The sequence below is a fragment of the Lissotriton helveticus genome, chromosome 1_2, assembly GCF_964261635.1.
Source record: "Lissotriton helveticus chromosome 1_2, aLisHel1.1, whole genome shotgun sequence".
Taxonomy (NCBI): Eukaryota; Metazoa; Chordata; class Amphibia; order Caudata; family Salamandridae; genus Lissotriton; species Lissotriton helveticus.
In genome coordinates this window covers 50990128-51007939 of record NC_136058.1, presented here as the reverse complement: position 1 = coordinate 51007939, position 17812 = coordinate 50990128, and the positions used below count along the sequence as shown (strand labels likewise).

The window sequence follows — 17812 nt, the reverse complement described above, 5'->3', positions numbered from 1 at the left end:
TAGCAATGGGTAGGGTATTTATTGCACTGCTCACTACGCTCTCTTGCAACCCTCTCCTATCAACTTTGCCAAACTTTGCACTATGCTATACTTGTGACCTTCCTCCTCTCTCAGATCCTGCCTACTTAGGGCTATCACTGGAAATCCTCCACTAGCTGACCTCATACTCTCACCTCAAATACATCTACCTTAATTTAATTCTGTCCTGCCTTCTCTCTTAAACTCTTCTATACTTTCAGCCGGAGTTCTGCCTTTTTCATAATTTACTAATCGCTTTGAATTATAGTACTTCATTGTTCCAACCCCAAAACCCTCTGCATCATTCTTTTCTTCACTTCTACTGTCCTGCGGCACTTAACCTGAAGTGCTTTTAGCCTCTGTTTTCGCTTGTCACTCACTATATTGACACAAGCTTTGAACTGCTATCATTAGCTTTATTCATTTGGTTACTACCCTTTTGCTAACTTAGATTCCACATGTTTCAAAGCATAATGCTGAAAATTAAAATGATCTATCAAATTGTCCCCTATAGGATACAGCAAAAGAAACTGTACAGTGGACTATTTGTGCAAACACTTTGCTCTCTCCCAACATATTCTTCCTTTGGACATTTGTCAAAATGCTGACTATTATGTAGGTTAGCACAAGAGCCCAGATTTATCATAGTTTTGCATTGTCCTTACATCTCGCAAGGTGTTGTGAGGGCAATACAACAGTCAGAATTACCAATGCAATGTAAGGCCACCTTGCGTGGCCCTGCGTTGCTGGCAAATCTGGATTAAAAGATGTCATCGCAAGCTGCTGCCTTGTGTTACTCTGCCCTGGAAAAGGGGATGCATGGGTGGAGCGTGGGTGTTCCCATGCATCCACCTGTAGATTTTGGTGCATTTACGAGGTGCAATGAGGATAAATATCTTTTTTTCCTTGTGTTTTCCTCTTTTTAAGCGTGCTGCATTCTGCAGCACATGTAGAAAGAGGAAAATGTCTGAGGATTGTTTTTGTGCAGGAAGGTGTGCTTTTCTGGGCAACACAAATCACGCCTGCAATACAGGCACCCTTGCACCATGGGTGCCTGCATTGCCGTTAGGCAGCAGATTGTGTGCCAGCCCATGCAGCAAATATTGGTAAACATGGCGCATTCCTGCCCTCTCCCTTTCACACCTCGGAGCAAGTTGTCTTGTTGTGTTGTGTTGCGTGAAAGTTTGATAAACAGATGCACTACGTGTTTGCATGCACTTATTCTAGGGCCCTAGCTGAAGCAGATAACCATCAGTTTTGATGCTTCTTTAAGTGAACCAGCTGAAAGCACAGGAGTGACTGAATTTGCTGAAGAAGATAAATACATACTGAAGAGATGTTTTGAATTAATGTGATCAACCATTTGAACTGACTAAACATTTCCTTTCAGAAAGTGTGCATCTGTAAACTCCTAGAAAGAGCAACTGAAATCGTTGCTAACAGTCAGTTTCTGTACAATCAGTTTTTAGAATCTCAGTGAATGTCATAAAGTAACTGTCATTTTTATCTAATTTCAATTGAACACTAAAAAGTTTAATTCGCTTGTTCCAAAATATATATTCATCAAGAAGAATCGTGCACCACACCATAGACTATTTTGATATTGCATTATGTGAGCTGCAGCATACCATTTTGATGAAACCACAATTCCATACGTGAAGTTGTATGCCCTTCGCTTATAAACAATTGCACCAGCAGTTTTCAGATTCAGACTGGAAATACATTGGATGATACATATACCTATCAGACTGTCACAGAGATCACATATAAGGGTGTTTTCCACACTTTTCAAGTAGAATAAACAGGTATTTATTGAGTCGACGCAGGGATACGTCTGGTAATTAAGGGGCACAGAAAGCAACTGCCAAGGAATGGCGTAGATTCTTCTTCAGGAGTCAAAAGTTTGGGAACTACTGGCGTAGAACACACATATCCCACTCGTTGCTGGATGTCACCACATTCCATGCCTCACCAGTGGTTCAGTGACAACCCCAAAGTGACATCACCACACCACATTTACTAAACAAATCTTTTTTAATATAATATTGTAAGAAAGCAGGACAATAGAATGATGCACTGACCCCAAGCAGGTATTTTATGAACTCCTTTGGCCTACTCATATTGACAATCAATAATGAAAGCCATTTTCAAAAACATTTCAATTCGGTGTTTAGAAACACATTTACAGACAGTAAAATAAGCCTGTCTGAAGGAATGCATCAAATGCGTCAAGTTGAATTGAGTGGTCATTTTCGTTGGAAAGAATTTTCGTTAAACGACCGCCCAGTGATTGATGCTGCTTGAGGTGCAATCGCTCAGTTACCTCAGACACATCAATCCTTGCGTTGTTCAAATCTCAGTTTTTAGGAATGGAGCCCGTTTGAAAGCAGAACAAAACAATCCAGCACCTGTGCAGTTTTACAAGCGTGTGTTCCTACATCATCTACTAAGTACAAAATAAATCACACAGGTGAAACGTAAACAGTGATTGTCAATAATGCACTTATTATTGTGAATTAGTACAATTCATATCAAGATGATATAACAAAGCATAGCTATAGTTCACAATGTTCAATACATGAAAATGATATTCATAGATCAACTCCCTGAGTTCTCGTTCTTAAAAAACAACCCAACATATTATATTGCATGCACCAAATGTGAATTATAGATTTTGGAGTATCTTCAGTTTTTATGTTTTGCTGTGAATTTGTTCAATTAAAATACATTATTTACTCCAGGTAAAAGAAACACAAACTACCATCAAAATTAAAACACTTCTTACAAACAAAGTTTTGACAATTTTTTTGCATCATTAAATTATAACAGTTTTTATACCTTCTCTTTAAACTATGCATATATTAATTCCTAAAATCCCTTCATTTCCAATACTCTATCAATTTGTGTTGAAACACACACATCATGAATCTGTCCATCATTGTTAACTCACTCATTCATAGTTAGGTGGCAAGTTATTTCATAAACATTACTTACGGTTCAATGGTAGGCTCGCATTAGTAGTTCCTAGTTTGTTTACAGCTACACATGTGTAGTTGCCGAAGTGTTCTGCAGTTATGTTAGCCACATTGAGGATAGATCGGGTGTTGTAATTCTGTATCAAAAATCCATGATGGCCATTTATAAGTCTGTTAACATAAAACATAAAAAAAGAATCTATATTAAAACATTCAAAAATGTACTTTTCACTGTGTACGTTGAATTTCGGATCCTTCACACACAACATACATTTAACTGTGCTTTTTCTTATTTTCTTTTCTTATTTTTGTTCCCTTTTCTCTAATTTGTTATGGGACAAGAAAACAATCACTTTTGCTGTAGTGGAAAATCATAGGAAATGTTGCGCTTCTTGTGTCAGTATTCAGGATTTGCATATTGACAAGTATTGAAAACCAGCTCTCTACAACTGAATTCGGTGTAAGCCTGTCATGCATTTTCTGTGTTTAATTATGAGGAAAGATTTCTAGGTAAAAATCAGTCTATAGAATTGAATGCAATTTCTTTAAGCTTTGATGGAGATCTTTATTATGAAATAAGTCACATCACAGGAAGGGTGGGTGTTTCAGGGAACTCATTTGCATTAATCTGCATTCTGATAGCTCGGGCGGGGGGAGCCTCGAGCGGGGGAGCCTGACACTGACACCTGAAAAGGCAGTGCTCTGTTCTGCACACAAAGGGCTGATTACCCTCTTCTAATATTCCTAAGCCAGGGCTGGAAGTAAAGGGGGACCTCTGCTCTTCAGAGGCCTGTTTCGAAGTCAGCCCCATTTCAAAGGCACAGCTGGATAAAGTACTGGGCCTCTGCCCCTAACAAAACAATACACAACTGGACCTGTGAAGAACTCTGCCAGATGCAAAGACTGCTATGCTACAAGGATTGCCACTCTGCTTGACTGCTGCTCTGGAAAAACTGCTTGCTGTGCTTCCCTGCTGGCTGCCTATCTCTGCCCTGCTGAGGACAAGGACTGGACACTTCTCACTTGAACACAGAGTGACCCCAAGGGCTTTCTGGCTTGCTCGCTGTTCTGTAGTCTCAAGGCCATCAAAGACATCCTTCAACCCTGCAACAGCACCTGGACTTTGCCAGCTGTGCGTCCTGTGGCCTGGGGTACAATGAGCTAGTTAGAAGTACCTTATAATACAGCATTTGTATGCAAGCATAAAGTTGTCTGTAATCAGCAAAATGGTTGCATTGTTCATCTTCTTCACCATTCTGGTAATGTTAATCACATTATTTTAGTTTTTTCTATTAATAATTGCAGGGCAAGTGTTTTACTAGAGAATCACAATGTTTTAATAATTATTGAAAATACATACTGTGTATTTCTTTTGTATCTCTTTGGGTATGCATAAGTGATTGAGCAAAAGTGTTCTATATCTGTTATCATGATTTCATTGGAGAGTTTGAGGCGGCACATTCATTTGTTATCCTGTAAGGTTAGGAGTACAAATGCTGCACTGTGAGCTAACAGGACTATTGCCCAACATATCCTGAGGGGTTCTTAGAAGCAGTCTTGCAGCGGTCCACCAAATGCACAGTTTTACTTGAGAAAGTATAACCCACACAAAATGATTCCGCCAGCGATCTAGCTTGGTTTCTTATTGAATGGATCGCCTGAGTAGGTTTCTTTTGTGTACTCAAATACCCCTACTACAGGAGACATCCTAGGTGTTAGGCAATACATCCTCCTCAGCTGAGTAGGTAACCTCTATTTATAGGCTGTAGGTTATTCAAGCTTGAACCTTTCAAAAGATCTCCCCATAGAAGGACCATATCTGATTCCACATATTCAAATGTCTGAGAACAAAGACACACCAACTGAAGGCATGCATGCAGTTATACAAATGCTGTTCCAATATGGTCTGCCACAAACTGGTGGTGTCATTACCTTTGTGTTTTATGACCACGAAGCATCCAGGACAGAGGTATTCTCTACATGAGTTTCATACCCAGCAGCAATTACATCTTCAAGACTGCTTCACACATATGCTGCAGATACAGCTCCTAATATCTACACAGCTTATGAAGCACTAGAAATATAATTAACTTACCAAGAACATCAAAATTGGTTTGAAGGCACCCTACCACATACATACAACAATGTTAGGCTAGGTCGCCTTAGCAATCAGGGAGCAGCATGGCCAGTCTTAGCCAGATACACCCCATACCCATATATAACTATTATGACTTCTCCAGATCTATCTATATTACTTACAGATCTGGTTAAAACATATAGATGTTTACACCGTTTGTCACGTAAACAATGACAATGCAACCTGTGAGTGCTGCTCAAGCTGTACAACCACAATTGGCTCCTGGAATTAGTCCATAAACCATTAATGCAGTCCTGGGTAAGATTCCAGTCAGATGGGAGGAAATACCATTCTGGAATGCGCCAAAAGCAAACTAGTTTGATGCAGTATATCCCCATACAGGACCACAGGAAAAACACAGAATTCTAACAATTTGCTTGTCAACAGTGATGGCTCCACTGGTGGAAGACAGCACCACTTGGGGCACAGTCTTTACTACATTATATGTCAGAAAACATGGTACACCCTAATTAGCTGTTTTGCCAGAGGTGCTTAAACAGATCCAAAATGAGTACGGGACAGCCCCTGCCCTGGACTGAGGATAAAACTGATAAGCAATTGTGCTGCAGTGTCCGCCATAATGTTAAATAACATTAAACGGGAAGTAGCAGTGTTGGCGGTATGCCAACGACTCACTAACTTGACTCGAAGAGAACAAGAGCATGAGTTACTGAAAATTATTGAGGTCGAAAATGTTAATATGGAAATCAATGCATTCATTGATGAAAATGAAAACTTGTCCTTATATACAGACTCGCCCATTGTGAACTCCACATCAACTCGCAAATATACAGTCAAGCAGGCACTGAGACCAAGGCCCGGGTTGCTGATTGATAGGTCACAGGTGGAAGGGTACTTACTAGCTGGAAGACAAATGCTCGGACAGGAAATTTGTGATCAATCCCAAGTATAGGTGCAGTGACATTACAAGGATTAAGGTAGATTGCCCCAGAAAAGCACACAAGGCCGGAGGGGCTATGCGCGTTCCTAAAACACCATAAAAAGTCGGTTGTCACGTTAGTTAGGAACATATAACCAATCAGAAACTAGCACAAGCAGTGATCGCACTCTCCCCATCCCATGCCAGACATCAGGACACGTTACCCGCTGCCACATTGTGTCCACAAGAGGTCGAGACCCAGCTGCAGTAACCATTAGACAGTTAAACTATAACTCCAAATGCAGCGACCAACATTCTTCACCATATATGGTATGACTGAAGCTTGTATAACCCATTATGTTTTGAATAAAAGGAGGACTCATACTAATTGTAAATTGGTATGTGTCAATTGTAAATTGGTATTGTGTCTGTAACTGTTCTCCCATGCATATTTTTAATGAAATGAACTGGTCCAGGGGCATGGCCAGCCAAGATGGCCGGGCGGATGCAATCCACTGAGACTCCGCCACCAACAACACTGAATGTCGGGCCTGAGACATTGACCAGTGGCTTCCCTCAGTGCTTGGGGACAGGTGCCAACATATACAGTCCAGTACCATGGAGGAAAAGGTCTGAAAGCAAGAAACTCACAGGATGGAATTGAATAGACGGGAGAGGGCAAGAAGCAACATGGCGGCTGGAACGAGATTGGACCCTAATGGTGCCCTGGAACCCTGGTGGAGCAGTGGAGTAAAAGCAGACTGTGACTAGTGCTGAGGGAAGGAGCGGAGGCCCTGGAGAGCGAGCGAAGCCCAGCTGCAACACAAAAGGCTGTGCAGAGGAGGATCGGGCGTGAGCACACAGAGGAACAACTGGGGGGTTCACAGAGCGGTCCGCGAGCATCTGCAGCAGGCATGCTCTTCTGACGGCTTGCTTGCCACAAGTGAAGGAAACGAAGGGCAGCAGGCGGCGGTGCGGGAGTGGTGAGGAGCGGCTCCTGGGTAGTGGGCTGCGGAGCTGATAAGAAGTCACTTGCTGATACCGGGACCACGGGCCTGACTCTGATATGGCGGCAGCGCGTGCAGAGGCCAGCAGTTGAATTACTTTAATACCAGAGAGGGTGTGGAGTGACTCCAGTCAGCATGCTATGGGCTGCTCTAAATAACCTTGTTGGACTTGGCCCTTTTTGCAGGGTCATGCCTGATCTTTTTGCCTTCCTCTTGTATTTTGTCTGACCTGTTTTTGTTGGTTTTATGACTTTGGGCACTTTACCACTGCTGATCAGTGCTAAAGTGCATATGCTCTCCCTATTGTAAATTGATGTATGGATTAGTGACTCCATGATTGGCTGGTATGGTTTACTTGTCAGACCCTAGTACCGTACACTGCGTGTGCCCAGGGCTTGTAAATCAAATGCTGCTGGTGGGCTTGCATCACTGGTTGTGCCACCCACAGAGGCAGCCTGTAAAGTGTGTCTCAGGTCTGCATTGCAGAGCCTGTGTGCAGTTTGGTACAGCCATGTTGACTGGGCAAGTGCACCCACTTGCCAGTCCTTAAACTTTCCCTTTTATGCATATTAGTCACCTCTGTGGTAGGCCTAAGGGCAGGGTGCATTGTAGATAAAAGGTAGGACATGCCCTGATGTATGTGGCATGTCCTGATAGTGAATTACAGCCATTTTAGTTTTTCACTGTTGCAAGGTTACCTGTTCCCCATAGGCCAGAATGGGCAGTTTGATTATAACATATTGTAATCCTAACTGACTCAGGGAACTAAGTAGAAATTCGAGTTTAGTATGCCTGAACTCATAATGATAAAAATACATCTTTTAGTGAAGTTGGTCTTAACATTATGTGTTTAAAAATTCCACAAGTGGGTAATTTCTTGCCTAACTATCCAAGCCTGCCTCTGCTAGGTTGTGTATTCCTTGTCTGGAGTTTGAGTGACAGGGACTGGGGGATTCCAGGAGACAGGATGAGTCAGCACAGGGCTGAATAGGCCTATCTGTTTGTAGATGGGTGGGAGGATTTCCACCTGGGACTTGAATAGGGCTGTGCCTGTCTTCCACAAAGCTGGCTCCACCTCCTGTGGTGCTTCTGATGTCCCTAGCCCACACTGTCAAAAGGAAAGAAGAAGTCTTGTCAACAAAGTGATCCAGGACTGCACAGAACTGGTTTGGACTGGGTAAAGGACCTTCTGCCTCCAGAGGACAAAGGATTTGCTAGTATAAATATGGGAACCCAGAGCCCAGAACTTTAGATCACTTTTGGGAAACAAGAAGAACCTTTGCTGAGGAGAGGAACCAGAGAAACTGAGGTGGAGACTATCCCTAAGCTGAGTGCTGTCTCGGAGATTGGCCTGCTGTGGTTGCCTGACTGCCAAAGAAAGGAGAAAGGACATCGTGCTACTTTCAAATCAACTTGTAAAGGATCTCCAAGGGCTTGAGATAGAGCCTGCCTCCTGCTGAAGTCTCAGGGACAACAGACTTCACCAACCAGCTCCCCTGCCTTCCCTTGCTGGGAATAGAAGTGCCTGCTGTTGAGCTAGGCCTTCTGAGAGACTGCTTGTCGCTGGGAGCCCGACTCAAAATGAAGAAGCGTGTCGCCGCCGCAGCCGTTGTATCACCGGAGAATAGTGTCGCTGTCGCTGTCGTAGCAGACGCCATCGCATCACCAGAGAAGTGTGCCGCCACTGCCGCTGTCGCCATTGCATCACCCGAAGCGCTTCGCATCGCCGGAGAAGTGTATCGCCATCGCAGCAGACGCTGTCGCATCACCGAAGAAGTGTGTCGCAGGGCCTGTCGCCGTTCAGAAGAATCGCCGCACGGCCATCGGGCCATCAGGCGTGCACGCATCATTGGTGCATCAAGAAGAACACGCTATTTTGTTTTATTCCACTGGATCTTCATCGCATCATGCGAAACCGATGCATCACATTCCCACGCGGAGAAGAACCAACGCATCCCCTACACAGCAGTAGGAACCCGATGCATTACAAGTTCTACCTTGTAAGGGACCGACGCATCACCTTCCCTGCAACACTTTTGTTGTATAGCGTTACGCATTCAAAGGTACTTTCAACTTAAAGTGTCACATTTTACATCTAAAAAGAACTAAGCTATTTCTACCATTTTTAAATTACAGCATTGTGGATTTTTGTTGTTTGTGGTCTTTTGTTAAGTCTATATAAAAATAGTTATTTTTATACTACAACTTGTGTGGGGTCCATCTGTAGTGTTGTCACTGGGTTACTGTATGTGTTCTCAAATGCTTTACATACTGCTTCTGAGATAAGCCTGCCTGTTCGTGCCAAGCTACCAAGAGGGTGAGCAGGGATTATTCTAGGAGTGAACCCCCTTACCCTGACTAGATGCAAGGGTCCCTATTTGGTCAAAGGTACCTACCTCTGCCAACTAGAGACCCCCAAATCTAACAAACCTACAAGAACAGACCCCAGGCAAGGATTAGACAGGCATTTTAAAGACGACTGCCTGACTCCAAAATGGCACCACGATAATAACCCAGTGAGAAACTCAGCACAGGGTGATGGAGTAGAAGGGACCACCTGGAGAGAAGCACATGGTGAGGCAGTAGAAGGGACCACCTGGAGAGAAATAATTAACAGGAAATCAATAGTGGCTTTCAGGAGACGCCGCATAAGACACAACAGAAAGAGAGAGAGCCCCTGGAGATTACCCCACAAGCGCTAAAAATATTAGGAAAGAGTGAGGAGAGAGCACCAGAGACTGGATCGACAGGGGGTTATCGAGGGTCACTCATGGTGTGTAGATCGCACCACGGGTGGTCACTCTAGGTAAGTGGCAGGAGCATGGCTTATCAAAGTCGAGGTGGTACGGAACAGAATTTAACTGCCTGGTGCGACAGGGGACTTCTCTCGATGCTGCCTAAGGAATCCCACCAGCAGCCTAACAGGGTCTCTAGTTACTTCGCCAAGACAGATGAACAAGAGCACATAGGGGAACCAGATAAAAATACAGTAATGGCACTAACAAAAGAAGAACTCCTGGCTTCCCTACAAGAATACAAATGGGAACTGCTTGAGGAGCTCAAGACCGATCTCACATCGTCTCTGGAGGCGCTCAAAACAGAATTAAATTGGTGTTTGATGACACTTCAGGAAGACGTTGATTCAGTGGGAGTGAGAACACTAGACCTTGAAACAAAAACAAAGGATCTGTCTCAACTCACGCAACAAACAGAGGAACAAGTACAACGATTCAAAGCCTAGCTGCAAGCGACCATCTTGAAAAATGAAGATTTGGAAAATAGGTCACGACGTGAAAATATTAGAATTACGGACCTGGAAGAAGGAATAGAGGGCCCTGACCTGAAGGACTTCATTGTGGGTATGTTCTGAGAACTAATTGGAAAATTGCAGAAGAAAGTCAATGTGGAAAGAGCACACAGAGTGGGGAAGCCGCCAAATGGAAAGAAAAGCAGCCAAGGGATATCTTTGTGAAAATACACTCCTTGAAAGTCAAAGAAGACATAGTCCAAGTAGCAAGAAAGAGGGACAAGGTGTCCTTTCAAGGGGCCACATGTGCTCTACATCAAGATCTGGCCAAGGCCACACTCATCAGATGCCAAAAGTTCCGCCCAGTGACAGAAAAACTAAACGAAGAACGTATCAGATATTGATGGACATTTCCCTTCAGCTTAGCTTTTGAGCATCATAATAAAAATCACCATTTGTAGGATCTAACAGAGGTAATGAAGGTGCTGGGGATCCCGCCCCATGAGGGGCAGCAATAAGGAACATCCCAGGAATCACAGATACGGGAACCCTTGGGCTCCAAGGGAGACGGTGGCTCTCCCAGAGACCTGCACAGCTGAACAGGAGACGCTAACCAGGGGCTGCAGGACATATGATACGCTGGGGACGTATCTGCATTTTTCAGAAAGAGATAGCCTATGAGTAATACTCCTGTATAACTGGTGTGAGGTAAAAACCTGTCCAAATTATAGTGTTGCGATTGCTAGTTGGGGGCGGTTCTTGACTGAATCACCTCACATTATGTTAACGTTGATTTCTAGTTCTGAGAGGACAGAACGGAAGGTTCCTCCGTTATCTCAGGGGATGTTAAGGTTTTTCTAATGTTCTGCTCAGTGAACACAGAGAAGCAGATCAAGGTCCATCAGGAGGTCCAAATATTTAGGCAAGTTAAGTGCACTACAATAAAGGTACAAGCGGTTGGGCGGAGGAGGGCGGGGGAGAGAGAGGTAGAGGGTGCCAGGGCCGCAGTAAGTCTGAGAGCGACTCACTCTAGACCAGGGGTCTTCAAACTGTGGGGCGCGACCCCCAGGGGGGGCGTGGAGTAATACAAAGGGGGTCGCGCACTCCCATTCACACTTCTGCCCAGGCCCATCGAACTTTAATGGCTTCAGCCCCCCTGCTCCCTTCGTGTGTCTCAGCCGGGCTGCTGCAGCTGTGGGCTTGGCTGGGCAGTGTCTGGAGTCTTATCTCCGGCACTCCCGAGTTTTTGACAGGTCGTTAAAGAACATTTGCATATTTACTTGCCTTTCTAATGCTTATGAAGGCTTCCTTCTTTTCTTCAGGTTCCAGCTTTCCTTGAGCCCCCACTCTGCCTATTCCTTACATTCAAACAGTTCTATGAAACACAGCTGTGAATAAAACTCCAGGAAGTTAAGAATGTCACCCTAGCGCTCAGAAGTGACAGAAGGGTGAAATAGCACTGTACAAATAAGTGAATAAATGTTCATACAGACTTCAAGTCTCGTGAGCAAATCATTGAGGGATTGCACAACCTTTCCTTTATCTGAGGTCATTAAAGAGAGAGCCATTTAGCAGGGATCGTGTGCAGTAACACTTATTTTACATGGTGTTTATTGATAGTGCTTGTCTGAAAACAGCACATAAGCAAGTTGTCCCTTAATGAAACAACTTATCTGTGTATTTGTAAAGCACCAATATCCCACCTTTCATCTAATTCCCCGGGGTTCATATATCTTAAAAGGTTTTTTTCTGTACACAAAGTGTTTTCCACTTTTGCCAATTTCTATTATAAGATTAATTTATCTTATAAAAACATTATATGCAAGTCCCATTGCATCTCGGCACTCCAACTTGTGAGAATTTGGTCCGGTGGAGGGGGGGGGGAGGGAGGTTCGCTTCTGCCTCCCAAGCAGCATCAGATGCTGCCCTCTTTAGTGACTATCAGCGCATTTCAAAATGAGCTCGCATGGGAGAAAGCGGGGATTCCCATTTTGGTGTGTAGTTGTAGAAATGTATACATGACTTTGGGCTCAATATGTATGTTCCGATTTTGGTGTGTAGTTGTAGAAATGTATACATAAAAATGCATGAATGATGGATGCAGGGTGGGTGCATTAATGATTGTTGGATGGATGGGTGGATGCATGAATGAATGATGGATGCAGGATGGATTGAGGGTGGATGGATGGGTGGATGGATGGGCGGATGAATGAATGATGGATGCAGGGTGGATGGATGGGTGGATGGATGGATGGGTGGATGCATGAATGAATGATGGATGCAGGATGGATGCAGGATGGGTGGATGGATGGATGGGTGGATGGATGGGCGGATGCATGAATGAATGATGGATGATGGATGGATGGGTGGATGGGTGGATGCATGAATGAATGATGGATGCAGGATGGATGCTGGATGGGTGGATGAATGGGTGGATGCATGAATGAATGATGTATGGATGCAGGGTGGGTGGGTGGATGGATGGGTGGATGCATTAATGAATGATGGATGCAGGATGGATGGATGGATGCATGAATGAATGATGTATGGATGCAGGGTGGGTGATGGATGGGTGGATGCATGAATGAATGAATGATGGATGGATGGATGGATGGATGGATGGGTGGATGCATGAATGAATGATGGATGCAGGATGGGTGGATGGGTGGATGCCGGAATGAATGATGGATGCAGGATGGATGGATGGATGGGTGGATGCATGAATGAATGAATGAATGATGGATGCAGGATGGAAGGGTGGATGGATGGATGGGTGGATGCATGAATGAATGATGTATGGATGCAGGGTGGTTGGGTGGATGGGTGGATGCATGAATGATGTATGGATGGATGCAAGGTGGTTCGGGCTCGCTCGCTCGCTGCGCTGCAATATGCGAATTAGTTTACGTCCACCACTTTCAAATGTCACCAGCCGCCCCTGCCGGTGGATGTGCTGGAGTTGTAAAAATTTTAAAGCACTGAGTATGTAGGCTTAGGGAACTGTTTGTTAACCTGCGGCATTGGCAGAGCCATGAATCCATGCTTTTTGCCCACTCCTGCTCTGGGACCAAAACTTGTTGCGCTGCCTGGACCAGAGCTGGAGTTTGATGAATATGCAGATTTAGTTATAAATTCTTGGTGGAGCGAAGCAAAGGAGGGTGCAAGTTCCATAACTGTGCGGCCTGCACCAAAGCAGTGAGACAGACAATTCATGCCTTCCTGAACTAGGGAACAATAAGCAGAATGGCACAGGCCGGGAGGAGCATACCAGTCCGACCCGTAAGCTCCGTGAGGAGAGATGAGAGGATGAGACAGTTAGGTGCCAGTACGGAGCACCGGAAACCACCTGCTCAAATTAGGCACTGGTGCTGAGGTAACAGGGGAGAGGGACGTTGGTTCAAGAAGGTGTGGAAGAACAAAGGGGAGATGTGAAAGATGAATGGGGGACTGGAGAGTTGTAAGATACAAACAGACAAACATTTGAATTAAGAGACTTGAGGTGAATGGGAAGTGCTGAGGAGCACAAGAAGTGACGGGGCCAGAGAGGCGATGAGATAAATGCGATAAATGCGAGAGTCTGCTAGAGATGAGGGCAGTGAAAATACAGAATGGCAAGGGGTGATTAAAGGTGGAGTGAGAGGTTGCATGGGGAGAGTTCAGATGTTGTAAAAAGGGGTGAAAGAAAATGGCCTGCTAAGTGAGAGAGGGATCCAGGGTTGGGAGACGAGAGAAGAGAGGGATGGAAGGGAGGGGGTGAGAGGAAAGCAGCATTGGTAAACCGCTTAACTCTGCACAAGACCGCCAGGGTTTTAAGTTACCCCTGCTGCTCATGGCCAGGGCCAAGTGGGCTTCTAATGTAGCAGCATGTATTCCTGCAGAGTGGAGTGGCCTTCACAAAGTTTGACTAGACCTCATTCTGATGTTAATTGCTGTATTTTGGTTATAAACTGGTACTGATGTGGTGAAATCGTTCCTCAGTGTTACTGTGAGTAAAAAAAGTCAAAATAATGAAGCAATGCTATCCCAAAAAACGCAGAATAACATATTATTTACGTTTTCTTCCCACACAATTTAGTCAAACCTGTCGCGTAATTTGGTCCTCACCTGCCCAATAATTCCAGTAGCCCGGCCTACAGGTTTAGACATTTTTGTCAGGAAGGGGTCCTCACACCTGAAAATGTTGAAAGGGGGGTCTCGGCATCCAAAAGTTTGAAGACCTCTGCTCTAGACTAAAGACATAATTGGCCCACGTGTTCCTGGAATGTTCGGGGACTCAATTTCACAGTCAAACACCATAAAATCTGAAAGTATCTTCTAGACTCTCATTTTGATGTTGTAGCAATACAAGAGACGCATCTCAAACAATCGAAGATCACAGATTTAAACATAAACAATATCCAAAGATCTTTTGATCCTCTGCTTCAACCAAACACAATGGAACGGCGCTGATATTTCATTCCGATGTAAACTTTCAATTAAAAAGCTACAACAGACAGGAAGGGCAAATGGGTAATGGTTAGGGGGTGGCTCAAGGGAAAGACGCGCACCTTCATCTCAGACTATGCTACGAACACCAATCAAGAACCCTTCCTTCTCTCCCTACTGGAAGCCCTGGGTGGGTTTGCGGAAGAGGACATCATTTTAATGGGATACTTCAATCTGACATGGCACTCCAGCATCCAACCGTACAGATCCGTGACTGGCAGTTTTCTGAAAAGCCTAAAAGCAGCAATACATGACCTAGGTCTAGCAGACGCATGGAGGGCTATACATCCCAATGGCAGGGATTCAACTTTTTACTCCCATACCCAACAATCCTTCGCCAGATTACATCATATTTTTATTAGCAAAACCCTGTTCCCTGAGCTAACAGCAATGCCCATACACCCCATCACGCCCCAGTGTCAGCAGAGATGGAGCGGTACTCACTGATGCCCAAGAGAGGGAGGTGGTAATTCCCCAGGCCACTGGTGAGAGGCGGACTTCAATGAGATGAACTCAGGAAAAGAATCCAAAAGTACTTTCAGTTACACTGCCCCAATGATAACAATGCTCTCAACAACGGGGACACAGTGAACTCAAGGCAGATGACAATTGGAGCACAAAACAACCCCAAATTTGTAAATATAGAGACAGGTAGCCTCATTAAAGGGGAAACTAAATGCAATCTACACCAACAGAACAGAGTTCACTTTGGTAAAACTAAAATAGGCGGAGCATGAACAGGGACAAAGTGGGGTCCCCCTTAGCAATGCAGCTTTGAATTAAAAGAGAAAGGGAATATATAGGAGGCATGATAGGGAGTGGGGAAACTGAAAGTCAAGGAAGAAGGGAAGGCAGAGGAATTTAAAGCATTTTATGAATAGCTGTATACAGTGGAACAAACAGACGAGGCGACACTGCTGAGCTTCCTGCAGTATATAGTACTCCCAAAAGTATCGACATCACAGAATGATCTGCTTCTCTATCAGAAGATGAGGTGCATCAGGCGATAGGAGGCCTGAAACTCCATAAAGCGCCTGGGCCAGATGGACTCATGCTTCAGTTTTACAAGACCTACAGTCCTGATATGGTCCCCCACTTAACAATGCTTTTTAACTATATAGCAAAGACGCAAGCTGTAAGATGCGAGCTGTGACGTATTCAATGAGTGAGGCCCTGGTATCAGTTATTCCTAAGCCAGGAAAGAAGCCCCAGCTCCGTAGTTCATTCAAACCAATAGCGCTCCTTAATTTAGACTCTAGGATTTATTAAAAAATCCTCGCCACACGACTGGAGGATCTATTGACCTGATCTAATCCAACCTGGTCAATCTGGGTTTATTAAGGGTCGACAAACCCATGACAACATCAGGAGAGTGCTCCATTTGATTGAGAAATCAACTATAAAGCAGATACCAGCGGTCCTACTGGGGCTTTTTTGCCGAAAAGGCATTTGATTGAGTAGACTGAACCTGTATGTTCCACACCCTGAGAAGGTTCGGCTTTTGCAAAGCTTTTATCGCAATTGTCCAAAGCCAACTAAGTAAAACCCCACTCAAGAGTAATGATCAATGGAGTGCAATCCACACCCTTCAATGTAGACAGAGGTATGAGGCAGGGGTACCCTTTTTCCCCCCTTACTTCTTGCCCTTAGTATAGAACCCCTAGCAGCAAAAATAAGAGCAACACCAGAAATCAAAGGCATCACTTTTGGGGAGACAGAACACAAAAAATCATTATTTACTGACAATGTCTTGCTCACCCTAACATCGCCACGTACTTCAGTACCAGCTCTCTTGACTGAATTGAAGAACTTTGAAACACTAGCAAGTCTATGCATTAAACTCTCTAGATCCTATCTGCTAAATCTAGCCATACCAGTAGCGGAAGTGAGTAGACTAGTTGGGGACACTCAATTCCACGAGGCTAAAAAGGAGATCACCTACCTAGGTATAAAAATCACACCCAGTCTATCAGCATTATACCAGGCGAATTTCCCCCCTTTAGTGCAACTGCTCAGAATAGATCTTAAACGATGGTCCCCAATGTATCTGTCCTGGCTGGGAAGACTACACGTACTCAAAATGACAGTTCTGCCAAAGTTCTTATACTTGTTTGGAGCCTGTAGAGGTCAACGGAGAATTTTTTTCAACAGGAAAGATGGTAGGGCACAACTTCTTCAGAAAATACTACAAAGCCCAAAGTGAGAGTGGGGATTGGCACTACCCGACCACCACCTCTATGATCAGGCAGCACAGTTGAGGGTCATTATAGAGTGGTCACTTTGGGAATCAGATAAACACTGGTTACATATGGACCGGGCGATAGTAGGACGAGTTACATGGGACGTTTTGTGGAAACCGAAAGAACATCACTCTACCAATGGCTATCAGAGTACTGCCACGAAGACGACTCTAAACACCTGGGACAGGGTAAATAAGAGGGCAGGATGGACGAATTCCCTCTCCCCTCCCACTCCTATTTATTTCAACCCGGCATTTCATCCAGGAATGGAATCCGGCCCTTTCGACGCTTGGAGGGAGGGAGGTTGTCACAGGCTAGCAGGCGTAGGGCTAGATGTAGGTGGCTAAATACCAGTCGGTAACAGTGAAAATTGGTAAATTTCACCGTTACCGACCGGTATTTAGCCATGTGCGATGTAGGTATTACCGATTGGCCTCGGTAATAAGGAATCGGTAAAAATAAGGAAAAACAGTTAACGATTCCTTATTTACCGATTCGGAGAATAAAAAATACCGATTTGGAAATAAAATACCGAATCGCAAAAAAAATACCGAATCAGAAATAAGGAATCTGTAAAAATATGTTAATGCGATGTACCAAAAATCGGTAATACCGATTTTGACAAAAATCGGTAATTAAGAATCGGTATTTAACCCTAAGTGAAAGCAGGTGGTAATCAGGTGCACTGCATAAAAACAGCCCCAAAATGCATCAGTGTGAACACAATGGCAGCCCTGTACGTGATAGCAATGCGGCTACGTTTGCGTGCAGCAGGACTGAGGATCTGGAGACGGGAGGAGCACGTCTACAGAGTGCGAATAAC

At 44.4% G+C, this 17812-nt stretch overlaps 1 protein-coding gene across 1 annotated transcript in view; it reads right to left on the bottom strand.

Moving 5' to 3' along the window:
• The window catches only part of NEGR1 (neuronal growth regulator 1), a 2122935-nt gene that overhangs the window by 326254 nt on the left and 1778869 nt on the right, over positions 1-17812 (bottom strand). The window contains exon 6 of the mRNA XM_078668700.1: positions 3013-3164. Within this exon, the coding sequence (XP_078524826.1) occupies positions 3013-3164 (152 nt within the window). The remainder of the gene's footprint in view (positions 1-3012; positions 3165-17812) is intronic.